This window comes from Rattus norvegicus, chromosome 3 (assembly GCF_036323735.1).
Source record: "Rattus norvegicus strain BN/NHsdMcwi chromosome 3, GRCr8, whole genome shotgun sequence".
NCBI lineage: Eukaryota > Metazoa > Chordata > Mammalia > Rodentia > Muridae > Rattus > Rattus norvegicus.
This window is the reverse complement of record NC_086021.1, coordinates 67,202,505-67,222,346: the sequence shown is the minus strand read 5'-3', so window position 1 is coordinate 67,222,346 and position 19,842 is coordinate 67,202,505. Positions and strand designations below refer to the sequence as shown.

The 19,842-nt window shown below is 36.8% G+C and overlaps 1 protein-coding gene across 13 annotated transcripts in view; it reads right to left on the bottom strand.

The window, feature by feature from the left end:
* Nucleotides 1-19,842, bottom strand: part of Slc4a10 (solute carrier family 4 member 10) — a 316,713-nt gene that overhangs the window by 145,291 nt on the left and 151,580 nt on the right. For all 13 annotated transcript variants that reach the window (XM_063283270.1, XM_006234283.5, XM_006234277.5 and 10 more), the window contains exon 3: nt 12,443-12,589. Coding sequence is in view for 12 of the 13 variants with exons in the window: in XM_006234283.5 (XP_006234345.1) it covers nt 12,443-12,589 (147 nt within the window). In the remaining variant the exon portion in view is untranslated. The remainder of the gene's footprint in view (nt 1-12,442; nt 12,590-19,842) is intronic.

Genomic DNA, 19,842 nt, shown 5'->3' with positions numbered 1-19,842 from the left:
AGTTAATAAAAAAAATGGGGTTCAGAGCTAAATAAAGAATTCACAGTTGAGGAATGCAGAATGACTGAGAAACACCTAAAGAAATGATCAACATCTTTATTCATAAGGGAAATGCAAATCAAAAGAACCCTGAGATTTCACCTCACACCAGTGAGAATGGCTAAGATCAAAAACTCAGGTGACAGCAAATGCTGGCAAGGATGTGGAGAAAGAGGGTCCAAACTAATTTTAATGTATAAATCTGTGGGTCATATATTTTCAAATTCTATCTCTTATATGTATCACAAAATAGTTAATAAAGCACTGATATTAATTGGTGTTAAACAATGTAGACCACAAGAGAACTACCAAGATTCATATCTTTTTAAATGCTCATCATTCTCAGCAAAATTCAGCAATATGTAATATACAATTTTACATGTTCAATATATTATAAATTAGAAAAAGAAATTACATTTGCACTACATGTTAGTTTTGAACACTGGCCAGATATTTTATTTGTCAATATTAATAATGCTGCTAATATTAATATTAAAATAGCTCATATTTTAAGCAATTTGTCAATACATTATATACAAGATGAGCAATAATTGAGTCAATAAATCTCATGATTCACTACTTCTTCAAAAGAAGATGCGAACTTAGTAAATAAAGCAGGTTTTTAAAAACAAGACTGATAAACTCCTTTCAAAAGAAGAAAAAGATATACTTAATGGTGTGCCACACGAATTTCTTAACTACTTCATCTGAGATCAGGATCTGGTGCTGTCTTTTCTGATAGTAAACATACTATCTCAGAGATAGTTATCTTATGTTTCCAACTAGATCTTGCCAAGTAAATTATTTCTAGTTGGTTTTCTATTTCTTGCATTTTAGGATAAACAACAAATTGGGTAACTGTAAACAGAACATTAACTGTAATTTCACGGTTATACTAAGAAATGAGTTCAGTACTTATGTCGGATGCGTGTAGCGTGTGCAGCGTGCCCTGTTCTTGTTGTATGAAGCAGCCTGCTCAACCTTCCACTTGCTTGTCACAGGCCTCACAGTAGGCATACCCTAAACTGCCATAACCTAATAACTCCAAATCACTTTTCCTTTTAGTATTTCTCATCATTTCAGCTTACTATTTATCAATAATTTAGATAGATGAATAATATGCATGTATACACCCTTAAAATTTTGATTGTTAAATACATGAGGCTTGAACTTAAGAAGTCTTAGTGTTTCCCTTTATAAAGTCACAATATACCTGCAAAGTACAAATCTCAAAATATGCAAGAAACAAAACCTCATAATTTTGAAGAGGACTTGCAAGTATGAGATAGGAGATCAGGTATGTAAAAGACTTCTCTAAGACACAATAAAAATAACAATAGCATAAAACTGCAATTTACTAAATGAATATAGTCTATCTTATGAAGGAGAGCATTTACTTGGGTACAAGATAACATATGCCTTCTTGTCTCTCTTTTAATTCAAAACACACAAAAATGATTTTATGGATATTATATGCTATTCATCAAACTCTTTTCATGATCATCTAACAATATTTTAACTTCTTTAAAAGAATTTAGATTATGTTCCAACAGAAATTCTAACTGTTTTCTTTATTAACTTGAGTATTTCTTATTTACATTTTGAATGTGAAGTACTGAAACCAGATTCCCAAATAAACTGCATCGTGTAGGCTGAAAAGAGAAAAAAAGAAAGAAATTCTAACTGTATTGTACAATGCCTGTTTGTATCTGCTGAAACTATATTTTTAGCCCAGGCTGGCCTCAAACTGGTGATCCTCCTGCCTCTGCCTCCTTCAGTAAATCCTACCGGCATGCACCACCACAACCGGAGAATCTATATTTTTAAAGTAGCATATTATATATTATATAAATCATGCTACTAACAAAACAAAAATTCTTTTAGTTAATATAAACATGTATCCTTAAATGATTGATATTTTATTTTTTCATAGCCTCTGAAATCATAGGCTATTAAAATATAAACTACAGCCAAGAATATAGCATAAATAATATATAAAATTTAGTATAAACAAACTTAAGAATCTGTGTTTATGTTTACTAAAACATGCAGTGGAATTAAAAATGACAACACAGAGAAATTTGTCTAATGAATGAGATCTTATCCTCTGAGTAGTCTTTCACTGAATCTGGAGATACACCATTAAGGGAATAAATATGTTGACCCAAGGTCTCCCTAGCCCCCTTCATTCCTGTGTCTCCAAATTTATTACTTGTCCTACTAAAACCTGCCTATAGGACCCCCACCTCACACCCTACTTCCATTTCTTGGGACTCTGCCTCTTGGTAAAGACCCAGTTTAGCTCTTTCCAAAGACCTTATCAGCCTTTTCTTGGTGGGACTGCAAGCTGGTACACCCACTTTGGAAATCAGTCTGGTGGTTCCTCAGAAAATTGGACATAATACTACCTGAGGACCAAACTGTCCCACTTCTGGACATACACCCAAAAGATGCTCCAATACACAACAAAGATAGATACTCCACTATGTTCATAGAAGCCTTATTTATAACAGCCAGAAGCTGGAAAGAACCCAAATGCCCTTCAACAGAAGGAATGGATACAGAAAATGCGGGACATCTACACAATGGAGTACTATAAAAAACGACTTCATGAAATTCATAGGCAAATGGATTTGAATTAGAAAATATCATCCTAAGTGAGGTAACCCAATCACAGAAAAACACACATGGTATGCACTCACCGATAAGTGGATATTAGCTCAAAAGCTCAAATTACCCAAGATACAATCCATAAACATGAAGCTCAAGAAGAAGGGTGACCAAAATGGGGATGATTCACTCCTTCTTAAAAAGGGGAACAAAAATAATCATAGGAGGGGATATGGAGGCAAAGTTTGGAGCAGAGACTGAAGAAATGGCCATACAGAACCTGCTCCACATGGGTATACAGCCCATATACATACAGCCACCAAAACTAGATAAGATTGATGAGGCTAAAAAGTGCACACTGACAGGAACCGGATATTTCTGTCTCCTGGAGGCACAGCCAGAGCATGTCAAATACAGGGGCAGATGCTAGAAGGAAATCATTGAACTAAGAAGAGGATCCCTGTTGGAGGAATTAGAGAAAAGATTGAAAGAGTTGAAGGGGATTGCAACCCCATAAAAACAACAATACCAACCAACCAGAGCTCCTAGGGATTAAACCACTACCCAAAGACTACACATGGACTGACTCATGTCTCTAGCTGCATATGAAGCAGAGGACGGCTTTGTTGGGCTCCAGTGGAAGAAGAAGCCTTTGGTTCTGCCAAGGCTGGACCCCCCAGTGTAGGGGAATGTGGGGGATGGCGGGAAGAGGGGGTGGTTGGGGAGGGAACACCCTTAGAGAAGAAGGGAGGGGGTAGGGGCCTTATGTCTGGGAAACTGGGAAAGGGAATAGCATTTGAAATGTCAATAAAAAAATACAAAAAAAAGGAGGCTTACTCAAAGGGAAGCCTCCCCAATAGATTACAAGACATAAAGGAAAACATCTTAGAATATTGAAAACAAAATATAATAGATGGATAGCTCAACCAAAATAAGGTTAAATCTAAAAAACCTGGGCACAAAGCATGTCTACACACATCTATACACAAATCTATAATAATACCATGAAAGGACTAAACCTACAAATAATAGGGATAGAAGAAGAAAGCCTGACTAACACACATATATATAGTAACAAAATCATAGAAAAGCATTTCACAAATCTGAAGGAGTTGTCTGTCAAAATACAGTAATCGCAGAGAGCACTAAATAGCCAGGGCCGGAAAATGAATTCCTTATGATATATAACAATTAAAATACTAAATGTTCAGAACAAAGGATTTTAAAAGCTGCAAGAGAAAAAAGCAAAGGAACATATAAAAGTAAGCCCTTTAAGAGACTAGAAAAAGCAGAAGAGCCTGGATGGATGAACATTATATAAGCTTTGAGAGTCCACAGATGTCAGACCAGAACACTACACTCAGTAAAACTATCAATCACAATCAATCAATAAAGAAAAAAATCCACAAGAAAACCAGTTTTACGCAATTTATGTCTAGTAATACAACATTATACGAGGTGCTAAAAAGAATTTTTCAGCCAGAAGAGGTTAGACCCATCCAAGAAGACACAAAGGATATATATTTCCTCTCCAAACTATAAATCAAAAGAGGGTACAAAGCCACAACATAGCAAGAAATAACAGAGATCAATATACCCTGCTCACCAATAATTCTAAATACTAATTCTCCAATAAAAAAAATAGACTAATAGACTTGATTTGAAACAGGATCCACCTTTCTGCTGCATCCATGAAACACACTTCACTATAAAGGCTATACATCAACTCAGGATAAAATAATGGAGAAAGATATTCTAAGCAAATGGACCCAGGAAACATGCATTCTAATATGTGATTAACTAGACTTCACGCTAAGATTAACCAGATGTGATAGAGGATACTACACACATAAAAAATCTACCAAGAAAATAATGCAATTGTAATCACTCATTAACCAAACACAATGGCACCCAAATTCATAAACCAAACAAAATCAAACAACAACAACAACAAAAACAGTCTTAACACTAATCAGGTGGCTAAGATCAAAACCACAAGTGACAGCCCATGTTGGAGAGGATGTGGAGAAAGAGGACTATCCTCCATTGCTGGAGGGACTGCAAACTGGTACAACCACTCTGGAAATCAGTCTGGATGTTCCTCTGAAAATTGGAAATAGATCTACCTGAAGACCCAGCTATACCACTCTTGGGCACATACCCAAAAGATACTCCACCAGGCCACATGAGCACGTGTCCCACTGTGTTCATAGTGGCCTTATTTGTGATAGCCAGAAGCTGAAAATAACCCAGATGTTCCACAACAGAATAAAGAATGCAGAAAACGTGGTTCATTTACAAAATAGATTACTACTCAGCTATTAAGAACAAGGACATTCTGAGTTTTGCAGGCAAATGGATTTCCTAGAAAATATCATCCTGAGTGAGGTAACTCAGACCCCATCCCCCCAAAAAAGAAAGACCATCAAGACTTCATAGAGGAATAAGAGTAGTTAACTGGCAAAGGCAGAGGGAATTTTGGAATCAGGTCAGATAGTTGTTAATTCAGCTAAACCTAGAAAAGTCCTCTATCTAATTTCAAGGACATGGAATATATACTTATCTTTGCATACCATATTTTAAATAAGTGACTAATAGAGTTTATATTTTCATATTTATCTCTACTACTTATAGATTAACCGGTATTAACTAACACAATCCTTGTGATATTTCTTGCAACATTCTTTGAGAGGCTGAAGGGGAGGAAATGAATTTTTCTGAATTTCTCTCACAGTCATTCGCATTTTCACTGACTATAAGTTCATGCTTCAAACTGGTCATCCTAAAACACTTACTGCTATTCCCACATAAAAGTAAAAGATTGGCCCCTGAGAAGCCCTTGGGCTCTGGCTCCGCACCCAGTCCCACAATACCCTGAGGAATTTCAGCTTCCAGGCACTCTTACATGCCCAGGATCACAGTTTGTACCTGCACCTGGGGCACACCCAGGGCGCTGGCTCTGCACCTACTCCTATGACACCCAGAGGGAGCCCAACTCCCAAGGGCTAAAACGCCCAGGATCACAGGAGAGTCCACAATATCTCCTCCGACACCTGGAGGAACTGGTTCCTCCAACACCCAGAGACACAGGAACATCCACCCACCCAGTCAGTGGCATGGGTTCCTTCCAATCTGAATCTGTACCCTGAGCAGAATTGGGTGCTGGCTCTGTATCCACACTTACAATATGCAGAAAAGGTCCAGGTGCTCTAAAATACCTAGGATCACAGAGGAAGCTCGACTCCCAGGAGACTGGACACATCCAGAAGCACTGGAGTTTTGACACACTCAAGATCACAGTTGAGGCTACAACATCTTTCCCAACACCCAGTGTAATTGGGACTCCTACAGGAACCAGAAAAACACAAACTCCCTCCCAACCAGAGGCTCTGGTTCCTTCCAGCTTGCACCTATGCCTGGAGCAAAGCCAGGGCTCTGGCTTCCCACCCACTCCTGCAAAACCTAGAGAAAGTTTGACTCCCAGAAGCTCTGACACACCAGTATCTCAAGATCCCAGAATTTCAGGATCACAGAACAGCTGGACTCTGAAGAGTTCTGACACAACAAAGTCCACAGGAAAGACAGGCTCCAGTCAAAGAGAGCAAAGGCAGGTAGCACTAGACATAACCAGATGGCAAGAGGCAAGTGGAAGAACATAAGCAACAGAAACCAAGGCTGTTTGGCATCATCAGAACCCAGTTCTCCCACTATGGCAATTCCTGGGTACCTCATCACATGAGAAAAGCAGGATTTGAATTTAATATCACATCTCATGATGATGATAGAAGACTTTAGGACGGACATAAATAACTCCCCTAAAGAAATACAGAACACAGGTAAACAGGCAGAAGCCCTTAAAGAGAAAACATAAAAATTCCTTAAAGAATTACAGGAAAACGCAACCAAATAGGAAAGGAACACAACCATCCAGGATCTAGAAAGAAAAATAGAAACAATGAAGAAATAACAAAGGGAAACAAACATGGAGATAGAAAACCTAGGAAAGAGATCAGGAGTCATAGATGCAAGCATCACCACAGAATACAAGAGATAAAAGAGTGAATCTTCGGGGCAGAGGATACCATAGATAACATCAACACAACCATCAAAGACAATGTAAAACGAAAAAGATTCTAACCCAAAACATCCAGGAAATCCGGTAAACAATGAGAAGATCAAACCTAAGGATAATAGGTATAGAAAAGAGCACAGATTCCAAACCTAAAGGGCAGTAAATATCTTTAATAAAATTATAGAAGAAAACTTCCCTAACATAAAGAAAAAATGCCTATAAACATACAAGAAGCCTAAAGAACTCCAAATAAATTGAAGCAGAAAAGAATCTCCTCCCATCACATAATAGGCAAAACACCAAAGGCACAAAACAAAGAAAGAATATTAAAAGCAGTAAGGGAAAAAGGTCAAGTAACATATAAAGGCAGACATATCAGAATTATACCAGGCTTCTCACCAGAGACTGTAAAAGCCAGAAGATCCTGGGCAGATGTCATACAGACTAAAAGAGAACACAAATGCCTGCCCAGGCTACTATACCCAGCAAACTCTCAATTAACATACATGGAGAAATCAAGATATTTCATGACAAAAACAAATTTTACAATGTCTTTCCACAAAATCAGCCCTACAAAAGATAATATATGGAAAAATTCCAACACAAGGAGTGAAACTATGTCCTAAAAAAAAGCAAGAAAGTAATCTTTCAAAAACCTAAAAGAATATAGCCATAATTCCAAACATAACAACAAAAATAACAGGAAGCGACAATCACTTTTCCTTAATATCTCTTAACAGCAATAGACTCGATTCCCCCAATAAAAAGACATAGACTAACTGACTGGATACTTAAACCGGATCCAGATATTGTTGCATACAAGAAACACACAGTGACAAATACACACACTATCTCAGAGCAAAAGGCTAGAAAAAAATTTACAAGCAATTGGTCCCAAGAAACAAGCTGGAGTACCCATTCTAATATCAAATAAATTCAACTTTCAAACAAAAGTTATCAAAGAACATACGGAAGGAGAGTTCATACATATCACAGGAAAAAATCTACGAAGATGAACTCTCAATTCTAAACATCTATGCTGTTCAAGGGCACCTACATTCCTAAACTTTACTAAAGCTGAAATCACACATTGTTGCTCACTCAATAATAGTGGGAGAACTCAACACTCTACTCTCATCAATGAACACATCATAGAAACAAAAACTAAATAAAAACAAAGGGAAACAGAAGTTACAAACCAAATGGATATTACAAATATCTATAGAATATTTCATCCTAAAGCAAGGGAATATATCTTCTTCTCAGCAGCTTATGATTTTTGTCTCCAAAATTGATTACATAACCAGTCACAAAACATGTCTCAACAGATACAAGAAGACTGAAATAATCCCATGCATCCCAGCAGATCACCAAAGACTAAGGACGTTCTTCAATAGCAACAAAAATAACAAAAAGCCCACATATACATGGGAGCTGAACAATACTCAAAGATAACTTTGTCAAGGAAGAAATAAAGAAATTAAAAACATTTTAGAATTTAATAAAAATGAAGGCACAACATACCCAAACTTATGGAACATTATGAAAGCAATGCTAAGAGGAAAACTCATACCTCTGGGTGCCTCCAAAAGGAACTGGAGAGAGCACACACTAGTAGGTTGAGAGCACCCTTGAAAGCTCTAGAACAAAAGGAGACAAATACACCCAAGAGGAGTAGATGGTAAGAAATAATCAAATAATCAAACTCAGGGTTGAAATCAACAAAGTAGCAAACTATATACAGAATCAACAAAACCAGGAGCTGGTTCTTTGAGAAAATTATCAAGATAGATAAATCCTTAGCCAGACTAACCAGAGGGTACAAAGACAGTATCCAAATTAACAAACTCAGAAATGAAAAGAGAGGCATAACAAGAGAATCTAAGGAAATTCAAAAAGTCATCAGATCCTATTACAAAAGCCTATACTGAAATATCTGGACGAAATGGACAATTTTCCAAACAGATGTCAAGTACGAAATTTAAATCAGGACTCAATAAAATATCTAAACACTCCTGTAACTTCTTAAGAAATATAAGTAGTCATTAAAAATCTCCCAACCAAAAAAAAAAAAAAAAAAAGCACAGGACCAGATGAGCTTAGTGAAGAAGTCTATCAGGGCTTCAAAAACACTACCCAATCCTTTCTATAAATCTACAATTCCACTTGTACCTGAACCACACAAAGACCCAACAAAGAAAGAAAACATCAGACCAATTTCCCTTATGAATATCGACGCAAAAATACTCAATAAAATTCTTGCAAACTGAATCCAAGAACACATCAAAAAAAAAATCATCCACCATGATCAAGTAGGCTTCAGCCCAGGAATGCAGGGATGGTTCAATATATGAAAATCCAACAACATAATCTACTGTATAAACAAACTCAAAGAAAAAACACATGATCGTCTCATTAGATGCAGACAAAGCACTTGACAAAATTCAACACTACTTCATGTTAAAAGTCTTGAAAAGATCAGGAATTCAAGGCTAATATCTAAACATAGTAAATGCCATATACAGCAAACCTGTAGCTAACATTAAACTAAATGGAGAGAAACTTGAAGCAATCCCACTAAAATCAGGGACTAGACAAGGCTGTCCACTCTCTTCCTACCTATTCAATATAGTTCTTGAAGTACTAGCCAGAAAAAAAAAGTCAAAGGGATACATTCTACAACTGATAACTTCAGCAAAGTGGCTGGATATAAAATTAACTCAAACAAATCAGTAAACTTCCTCTACTCAAAGGATAAAGAGTCAGGGAAAGAAAGTAGGGAGACGACACCCTTTACAATAGTCACAAATAATATAAACATTTCAGTGTGACTCTAACCAACCAAGTGAAAGATCTGTGTGACAAGAACTTCAAGTCTCTGAAGAAAGAAATTGAAGACGATCTCAGAAGATGGAAAGACCTCCCATGCTTCTGAATTGGCAGGATTAATATAGTAAAAATGGCCATCTTGCCAAAAACAATCTACAGATTCAATGCAATCCCCATCAAAATTCCAACTCGATTCTTCATAGAGTTAGAAGAGAAATTTTCAAATTCATTTTCAATCACAAAAAACCCAGGATAGTGAAAACTATCCTCAACAATAAAAGAACTTCTAGGGGAATCATCATCCCTGACCTCACACTGTACTACATAGCAATCGTGATAAAAACTGCATGGTATGGTACTGAGACAGACCAGATCAGTGGAACAGAATTGAAGACCCAGAAATGAACCCACACACCTATGGTCACTTGATCTTTTACAAAGGAGCTAAAACCATCCAATGGAAAAAAGAGCATTTTCAACAAATGGTGCACATTAGACTGGATGTCACCATGTAGAAGAATGCAAATTGACCCATTCTTATCTCCTTGTGCAAAGTTCAAGTCCAAGTGGATCAAAGATCTCTAAATAAAACCAGATACACTGAAAGTAAGAGAAGAGATTGTGGGGGAGAGCATCGAACACACGGGCACAGGGGAAATTTTCCTGAACAGAACAACAGTGGCTTATTCTCTAAGATCAAGAATTGAGAAATGGGACCTCATAAAATTGCAAACCTTCTATAATGCAAAGGACACTGTCAATAGGATAAAATGGCAACCAACAGATTGGCAAAAGATCTTTTCCAATTCTACATTGGGTAGAGTGCTAATATCCAAAATATACAAAAAGGACAAGAAGTTAGACTCCAGAGAACCAAATAATCCTATTAAAAATGGGCTACAGAGTGAAACAAAGAATTCACAGCTGAGGAATGCCGAATGACTGAGAAACACCTAAAGAAATGTTCAACACCCTTAGTCATCAGGGAGATGATCAAAACAACCCTGAGATTCCACCTCACACCAGTCAGAATGACTAAGATTAAAAACTCAGGTGACAGCAGATGCTGGTGAGGATGTGGAGAAAGGGAAACTTTCCTCCATTGTTGGTGGTATTGCAAACTGGTACAACCACTCTGGAAATCAGTCTGGAGGTTCCTCAGAAAATTGGACATAGTATTACCTGAGGACCCAGCTATATCTCTCCTGGGCACACTCCCAAAAGATGCTCCAACATACAACAAAGACACATGATCGACTATGTTCATAGCAGCCTTATTTATAATAGTCAGAAGATAGAAAGAACCCAAATGTCCTTCAACAGAGGAAATGATACAGAAAATGTGGTACATTTGCATAATGGAGTACTACTATGCTTTTAAAAACGATGACTACATGAAATTCTTAGGCAAATGAATGAAACTAGAAAATACCATCTTCGGTGAGATAACCCAATCACAAAAGAACACATATGGTATGCACTCACTCATAAGTGGATATTAGCCCAAAAGCTCAGAATACTCAAGATACAATTCATAGACCACATGAAGCTCAAGAAGAATGAAGACCAAAGTGTGGATGCTTCATTCCTTTTTTAGAAGCCGGAACAAAATACTCACAGGAGGAAATACAGAGACAAAGTGTCAAGCAGAGGCTGAAGGGAAGGCCATCCAGAGACTGCCCCACCTAGGAATCCATCCCATATACAGTCATAAAACCCAGACACTATTGCAGATGACAAGGAGTCCTTACTGACAGGAGCCTGGTATAGCTGTCTCCTGAGAGGCTCTGCCAGACCTGACAACTACAAAGGTGGATGCTGGCAACCAACTATTCCACTGAGGACAGAGTCCCCAATGGAGGAGTTAGAGAAAGGACTGAAGGAGCTGAAGGGGTTTGCAACTCCATAGGAAGAACAAATATCAACCAACCAGAACCCCCATATCTCCCAGGGACTAGACCAACAACCAAAGATACACATGAAACGAACCATGGCTCTAGCTGCATATGTAGTAGAGGATAGCCTTGTGGGGCTTCAATGGGAAAGACCCTTGTTCCTTAGAAGGATCAATGTTCCAGTATAAGGGAATTCCAGGGCAGGGAGGGAGGAGGAAGTAGGTGGGTGTGGGGAGCATCCTCATAGAAGCAGGGACATGGGGATAGGACATGGGGTTTCTGGAGGGGAAATCTGGAAAGGGGCTAACATTTGAAATATAAATTTAAAAAATCCAATAAAAGCAAAGGAAAAAGAGAGTACTAAACTTCAAATGCTTCTCCAAATACATTGTTAAATTGGTGACTGAAGTAGAAATTTTAGCCAAATTATTCCAGGTTTCACTGACCCATACCCCTCTTTAATGATGTGAAACACCCATATTCCCAGCAGACAAACCTCCTATTCCTTAGAATTATTCTCTATTCTGCATGTATTTGGAAAGTAAATTTTGAGGCACTTGCAGTAATGTCTGATATTTTTTAGATTTCTTCCAAGTAAGAAAAACATTTAAGTCATCAGAATGTTTCATTGAAGCTTTCTTTCAGCATAGAAATACCACATATCGTCACTACGCAGAATATCAAATCTGAATTGAGTGTGATGGCATTTAGAAAATGGTGTAAATTTCAGCATGTGACTGAATATTTAATTTGAGCCATTGTAGAATGAGATTAAAAGTAGAAGTTTGGTCCTAAAGAAACAGACAAAAGTAATGCTCAGGAAGTTACATTGCCTAAAGACCTCCCAGGAACCAGTGCAGTATCCAGTGATGTATACCTTAGATTTGCACATCAGTAAAGATACTCAGAGTTTGGGAGGAAGGAAGAAGGTGGGATCAAACCAGTGGCTGATGCATTGAGGGAACAATTTACTGAAAACATGAAGAATAATGCTTACCAAAAGAAGGTGACTCTCCTCCATCCTCTAGTCCTGAATCTCTCTCTCTGTCCCGCTTTCTGTGCTTATGGCCTCGATGCCTGTGACGACGATGGCTCTTTCTTCCACCAAGCGGCACATGAACTCCAATAAATAATGTTCGATGACCTTCATTCAAAATAAATGCAAAAAACTCTCATTTAGTCCAGAACACAGAAGATTATGAATTACAAGTTAAAAGAATATCTTTTTAATTCAACACAGTAAGTTGTTTTTGAGTGTTTGTGGTGCATAAGGCTTAGGGCTTGATATATTTTAGCATAGTAGTTGTAAGAATGTACTTAGCAAATGTACCACAGATATAAAATTGAATATTATTAATGTTAGTTAATTTTCTGTATTTTTGCAGCTATCTTTTTAATTAACTCTCTTAATAATTTCTGTTATCATCTACCATACTATAATTACAATTACATTCTTCACTTAAAAAATCTGCCTTCATCCTACACATAATTGCTTTATTAAACAAGTCTCTATACTGTTTATAATAAAAGTATTACAATGAAGTCCCTACTCATGACAGAGTTTTGGGGGTGTTTTGGTCACTCTATGTGGTTTGTTTTATCCATATTATTTATTTCTTTGTTGATTCTTCTTTTATTTACTCAGGAAAAGGAAAAAGTTAGGCATGTCATTGATTATTCTTGCTACACACACACACACACACACACACACACACACACACACACACACGCTATTGGCTCTAAGATATATACTGTGCTGTCAGACTTCTCTCTTGAACTGACAATCTCTATGTTGTCTTACCTACCAGACATATTCACCGAAGAACCTTCTTAGAGGCATGTCAATTTCAGTAAGTTTAGAAAACTCTCGTAATTTTCTTTTTCTTCACTATGAATTCTCTATCATCTACATTAGTGAATATGCCATCTATTCATTCATCTCTTGCTTTTCTCCGTATCCTGACTGCTACTGTCTTGGTTTGGACTCTCATTAACTTTCCTCAAGATTATTAGAACATCTCTGTGTTTACATTTAGGTCTATGGTTACACCTTGAGGTAATTTTATAGAAAGTTTAAGTTCTTGTTCTAGATAACATTATGAATAACCATTGTATCTATATTCTTACCTCCATATCCTAAATATCTAAAATTTACTTTGAATATTAAATTAATCCATTGGATTTCACCTAAATACTTTAATACCTATGTACAAAAAAATTTGCACACAAATATCTATAGTAACTTCATTTACAGCTATACATGTCATTTAATAGGAATAAAGGAATGTATTTTTTAGAAAATAAAATACAAGCAAGTAAGAGGATATTTGATAAGCAAGTAAAGTACAACTTTTAAAAGATAGATTGTATGACTCCCTTAGAAAAATATTGATATTTTAGCACTAAAAACTTTCATAAATGTCAAATAGTACATGTGCCATAATACCAATATCTGTGGCTGTTTGTCTCCTTTCAAACTTCATATATTACTCAGCCCTGATTGTGACTATTTAGGAATCTGGACATTCTATTATTGAAGGCAATTTAAGTTAAATAATGTTATAAAGTTCTGACTATTATTACAAAAAGAAGAGACATTAAGGACTCTGTCAAGTAAGCACAGAGACACAAAGAAGTAATTTTAGAATATATAAAGAAACTATTGCCTAGAAGTGGAAGATAGAGGCTTCAGTTCCAACCTACCCATGCCATAGACTCCCTATCTAGAACTGTAGGAAAACTAAATGTTGTTCTTTAATCCAGCCTGTAGAATCTTGTGATGGTAGTTCTAATTAACACAGAGAGAAAATTTTAACTAAAACCTAGTTCTTACGGTGATATTAAATTTCAGGAGAGAGTTCATTAAATTGTGAGATTTCTTGATATTCAATGCATACTATTTAGGCTGACAGTGTTTCCTTTAAAGGATTAAATAAACTAAAAAGTTTTAGTGTCTATGATTGTACTAAAATTGTGGGGTTTTAATTAAAAAACATATAAAATATTTTTGAAGCAGAATTAAAATACCTCCAAGTTCTAGAAGGATTAGAACCAAGACTGGCATTCTTCTAGCCCTGAAAGAAAATCTGATATAATGTTTATACATTAGTAAGAAAGATTAATAACATAAATATGAAGTAATTATAGAGCAATGCTCTGGAAAAGTCAAGCTAAAGATAGGTTCAATATTTGTTTTATTGTGTGTGAGGATCCACTCAGGGAAGTGAAAAGCATTAACTGCTCCAACTGATTCATTTCAGAATGCTAAAATGACAATTTATACTCCCAATGAAGCTTATAGACAAAATTAAAGAAAATTAATGCACATCTATGTGTATCTCATCTGTTTATCATTTTATTCATCACAGCATTGCTCTGGGATGCAGTACGTTACAGAGCAGTAATTGAGCTTGGATCAAATCTTTTTTCTGCCAAATATTTATACAAGCTTGCATTTTGTTGTTTTGTTGTTCTGAACTGTAAACATAGAGCAAACACAACTAACTTAGACTTCTGATCTAAAAAGCTAATGTTGAACTAAATGAAGAATATAACATTTAAATTTTACTGGCATTTTCAGGAGATTTTCTACAAGGGCACATCATATTGTGCCAAACCAAGATGACGTATATGTAATATCTACAAACATACAGATAATATGCAAATAATATAATGGATAATAAAAGAGAAAGTGTTAAATACAGTATCTGTTACCCAGTAGACACTGATACTTGTCAGTTTGCTTTTCTGTTCACATTGCCAACATTCATGGGCTTAATGGAACAAGAGGTGAGAACAAAATTTCTCAGGCCCGTGTCATTATATATAATGGGAAAAGAAAGCATCTTCAAAAAATGGTGCTGGTCTAACTGGATGTCTGCATACAGAAGAATGCAAATAGATCTATCTGTACTTATCACCCTGCCCCACACTCAAGTCCAAGTGAATAAAAGACCTAAACATAAAACCAGATACCCTGATAAAAGAGTAAGCAGAAAATAGTCTTGAATGCATATGCAGAAGAGGCAACTTCCTGAACAGAACAACAGCACAGGAACTAAGATTAACAATTAATAAATGGGGCCTTATAAAAATGAAAAGCTTCTGTCAGGCAAAGACATCATCAGAAGGGCAAAATGGCAGCCTACAGAATGGGAAAATATTTTCATCAACCCTGCATCTGACAGAAATCTGATATCCAAAATACATAAAGAGCTCAAGAAACTAGATATCAACAAACCAAGTAATCCAATTTAAAGAATAGAGTACAGATCTAAACAGAGAATATCAACAAAGAAATCTCTTTAGTAAAAACAGTTCGTAGCCTCATGTTTGTTCACCCATCCACTTCATTCCCAGAAATAACAACTGCACAGAGAACCAGGAACTAGAGGCTGGATATTCCAGAGATCCAAGATAGAATCAAACATAAATAGAAAAAAAGTCAATGAAATGATTCCTAATGACATTCTTCTATACTCATAGATTGGCATCTATCCCAATTATCATCAGAGAGGCTTTACTGATTAACTGATAGAAATAAATACAGAAACCCACAGCCAAACATTAGATGGAGCTTGGGGAATCCCACAAAAAAAGAGGGAGGGAGCATTGTAGGAGCCAGAAGTGTAAAGGATACCACAAGAAAACCTACAGAATCAACTGACCCGAGCCCAGAGCGACTCACTGATGAACCATCCAGGAGCCTGCATGGGCCTGACTTAGGCCCTCCACACTTATGTTATATAACTGTATAGCTTGGTCTTGTTGTGGGACTCCTAAAGTTGGGAAAAGGATCTGTCTCTGACTCTGTTGCCTATATTTGGGACCCTTTGCCCCGAATGGGTTGCCTGGTCTCTCCTTAATAGAAGAGAAGGTGCCTAGAATTACTGCAATTTGATATGCCATGACTGGTTGACATCCACTTATGCTGGCCCTTTTTTGAAGAGAAACTGAGGAGGAATAAACCAAGAGAGGAAAGAAGGGAGGTGGGGAGGAGTAGGAAAATGGTGGGGAGACAAGGGAGGGGACATTCTAGTCAGAACTTAAAATTAATAAAGTTAAATTAACAATAACAAAATCAAGAAGTCCTGTACAACATTATGAGACAAGGAATCTGCAAAGATGAAGCTGAGTTTGTTTCCTGTTGCTCGTCTACTGCAGGTTATGCAGCCAGACTTAATAGTGTGTGATTCTCCCACTACCACTTCACCCACTACTGACTATAACTGATAGTTCCCATCCTGAATCCATACTCCATGCTTGCTCAGTCTTCTGGTCATACCCAGCTGCCTGAGCAGCCTGTTATCCCTGCCAGACCTCCATTCTCCCACCATCTCTCCTCCCATGTTCATCAGATCTGCTGCTCCTGAATCATACAGCCCAATGACACCCACCAGAGGCCTGTCACATCAGGATCATCAAGGATACTCCTGATATTTACTACAACAGGAACATGCAGAACTAAAGCCTTCTAAATGGCTAAAAGTCCTGAAAAAAACCCACAATCAACAAAGGCCAGGGCAATATGACACCATTAGAGCATGATATCATACTAGAGCAAGCCCTGGATATCTTCTTCGAACCAAAGCACAATAACGTGACCTTAAGTTTAACTTTATTAAGAGGATAAAGGCCTTTAAAGAGGAAATTAATCCAGAAAAATACAATCAGGTAGAGGATTTAAAAAGGAAACAAATAAATCCCTTAAAGTAATACAAGAATTAAACAATTGAATGAAATAAATTAAACCATTCAAGACCTGAAAGTAGAAATAGAAATGATAAAGAAAATATAAACTGAGTGAATTCTGGAGATGGTAAACCTAGGGAAGAGAACAGGAACCACAGATGCACGCATCCACAAGAGAATACAGGAGATGGAAGAGAGAATCTCATCCTTGGAAGATACAATAGAAGAAATTGATGCATCAGGCAAGAAAATGTTAAATCTAAAAAATTCCTGGCATGAAATATACAGGAATTCTGTGATATGAAGAAAAGAGCCAACCTAAGAATAATCTGAATAGAAGAATGTAAAGAATTGTAGCTCCGTGGGCCAGAACATAGTTTCAACAAAATCATAGAAGAAAACATTTACAACTTAAAGAAAGAGATGCCTATAAACAAACAAAAAACTTAAAGAGCACAAAAATAGATTGGACTAGAAAATCCTCCTGATACATAATAATCAAAACACAAACTCTTCCGAACAAAGAAAGAATATTAAAGCGGCAAGAGGAAAAGACCAGGTAACATACAAAGGCAGACGTATCAGAATTATAACCAACTTCTCAACAGAGACTCTAAAAACTAGAGAGGCCTGAACAGATACATTGCAATCTCTAAAAGCCCATGGATATCAAACTAGACTAATATACCCAGCAAAACTCTCAATCACCATAAATGGAGAAAACAAAATATTTCAAGACAAATTCAAATTTAAACAATAGTCTACTTAAAAATCCAAACCTACAGAAAATACTACAAGGAAAACTCCAATCCGAAGAGTTGAGCAAAACTCTATCTAAAATTCTATCTATGCATAAACAAGGGAAGCACAAACACACACACATACACACACACACACACACACACACACACACAAAACCCACCACCACCACCACCACCACCACCACCACCACCACCACCAACAACAACAACAACAAAATAACAGGAATTAACAATCACTGACAGCTCTCAACATCAATGGACTAAATTTCCCAATAAAAAAGACACAGACTAACAATGAATATGAAAGCAGGATCCATCATTCTGCTCCATACAAGAAACACTCCTCAGCAACAAAGATAGACATTACCTCAAAATAAAGAGATTGAAAAAGTTATCCAAGCAAATGGACACAAGAAGCAAGCTGGAGTAGCCATATTAATATCTAATAAAATAGACGTTCAAGCAAAATTTATCAAAAGAGACAGGGAAGGACAATTTATACTCATTAAAGAAAAATTTACCAAGATGATATCTCAATTCTTTCTTAATATCTATGCCCCAAACACAACAGTAACGCACTTGTAAAAGAAACATTGCTAAAACTTAAATCAAACCCCATTCAATAATAGTGGGAGACTTCAACACCCCACTTTCACTGTTCAATAGGTTATCAACACAAAAACTAAAGAAAACAATAATGAAAGTAAAATGATGTGAACCAAATGGACCTTACAGGCATCTACAAAATATTTCACCCAAACACAAAAGAATATGCCCTTTTCTCAGCTCCTCATGGAGCCCTCTTCAAAATTGGCCATGTAGTTTGTCATAAAGCAAACCTCAGTAGATACAAAAAAAATTCAAATAACATCTTGTATCTTATCAGACCACCATGGATTAAAGCTTGGATTTAACAACAACAAAAACCCAGAAAGCGCACATTCATTAAAACTGAATAACTTTGTATTCAATGATGTCTGGGTTAGGGACGAAATAAATTAAAGACTTTCTAGAATTCAATGAAAATGAAGGCCCAATATACCAAAAATTATGAGACAGAATGGAAGCAGTGCTAAGAGAAAAATTCATAGCACTAAGTGCCTCCAGAAAGAAATTAGAAAGTTCTCAAATCAGTAGTTTGAAAGTACATCTACCCAGCTATACCTCTCCTAGGCTTATACCCAAAAGATACTCCAACATACAACAAAGATATGTGCTCCACTACGTTCATAGCAACCTTATTTATAATAGCCAGAATTAGAAAGAACCCAGATGCCTTTCAACAGAGGGATACAGAAAATGTGGTACATCTACACAATGGAGTACTACTCAGCAATCAAAAACAATGACTTCATAAAATTCATAGGCAAATGGAATGAACTAAAAAATATCATCCCGAGTGAGGCAACCCAATCACAGAAAAACACACTTGGTATGCACTCACTGATAAGTGGATATTAGCCCAAAAGCTCGAATAATCCAAAATGTGATCCATAGACCACAGGAAGCTCAAGAAGAAGGATGACCAAAATGCAGATGCTTCCACTCCTTCTTAAAAGGGGGAACAAAAATATCCATAGGAGGGGATATGTAGGCAAAGTTTAGAGCAGAGACTGAAGGAATGGCCATTCAAAGCCTGCCCTACATGTGGCATGCATATATATTTTTTTTCACCAAAACTAGATAAGACTAGATGAAGCTAAGAAGTGCATGCTGAAAGGGACCAGATATAGGTCTCTCCTGAGAGACACAATCAGAGCATGTCAAATACAAGGTGAATGTCAGCAGCAAACCACTGAACTGAGAATGGGATTCCCTTTGGGGGGAATTAGGGGAAGAATTGAAAGAGCTGAAGGATCTTGCAACCCCATATGAACAACAATGCCAACCAACCAGAAGTTCCAGGGACTAAGCCACTACCCAAAGACTATACATGGACTGACCC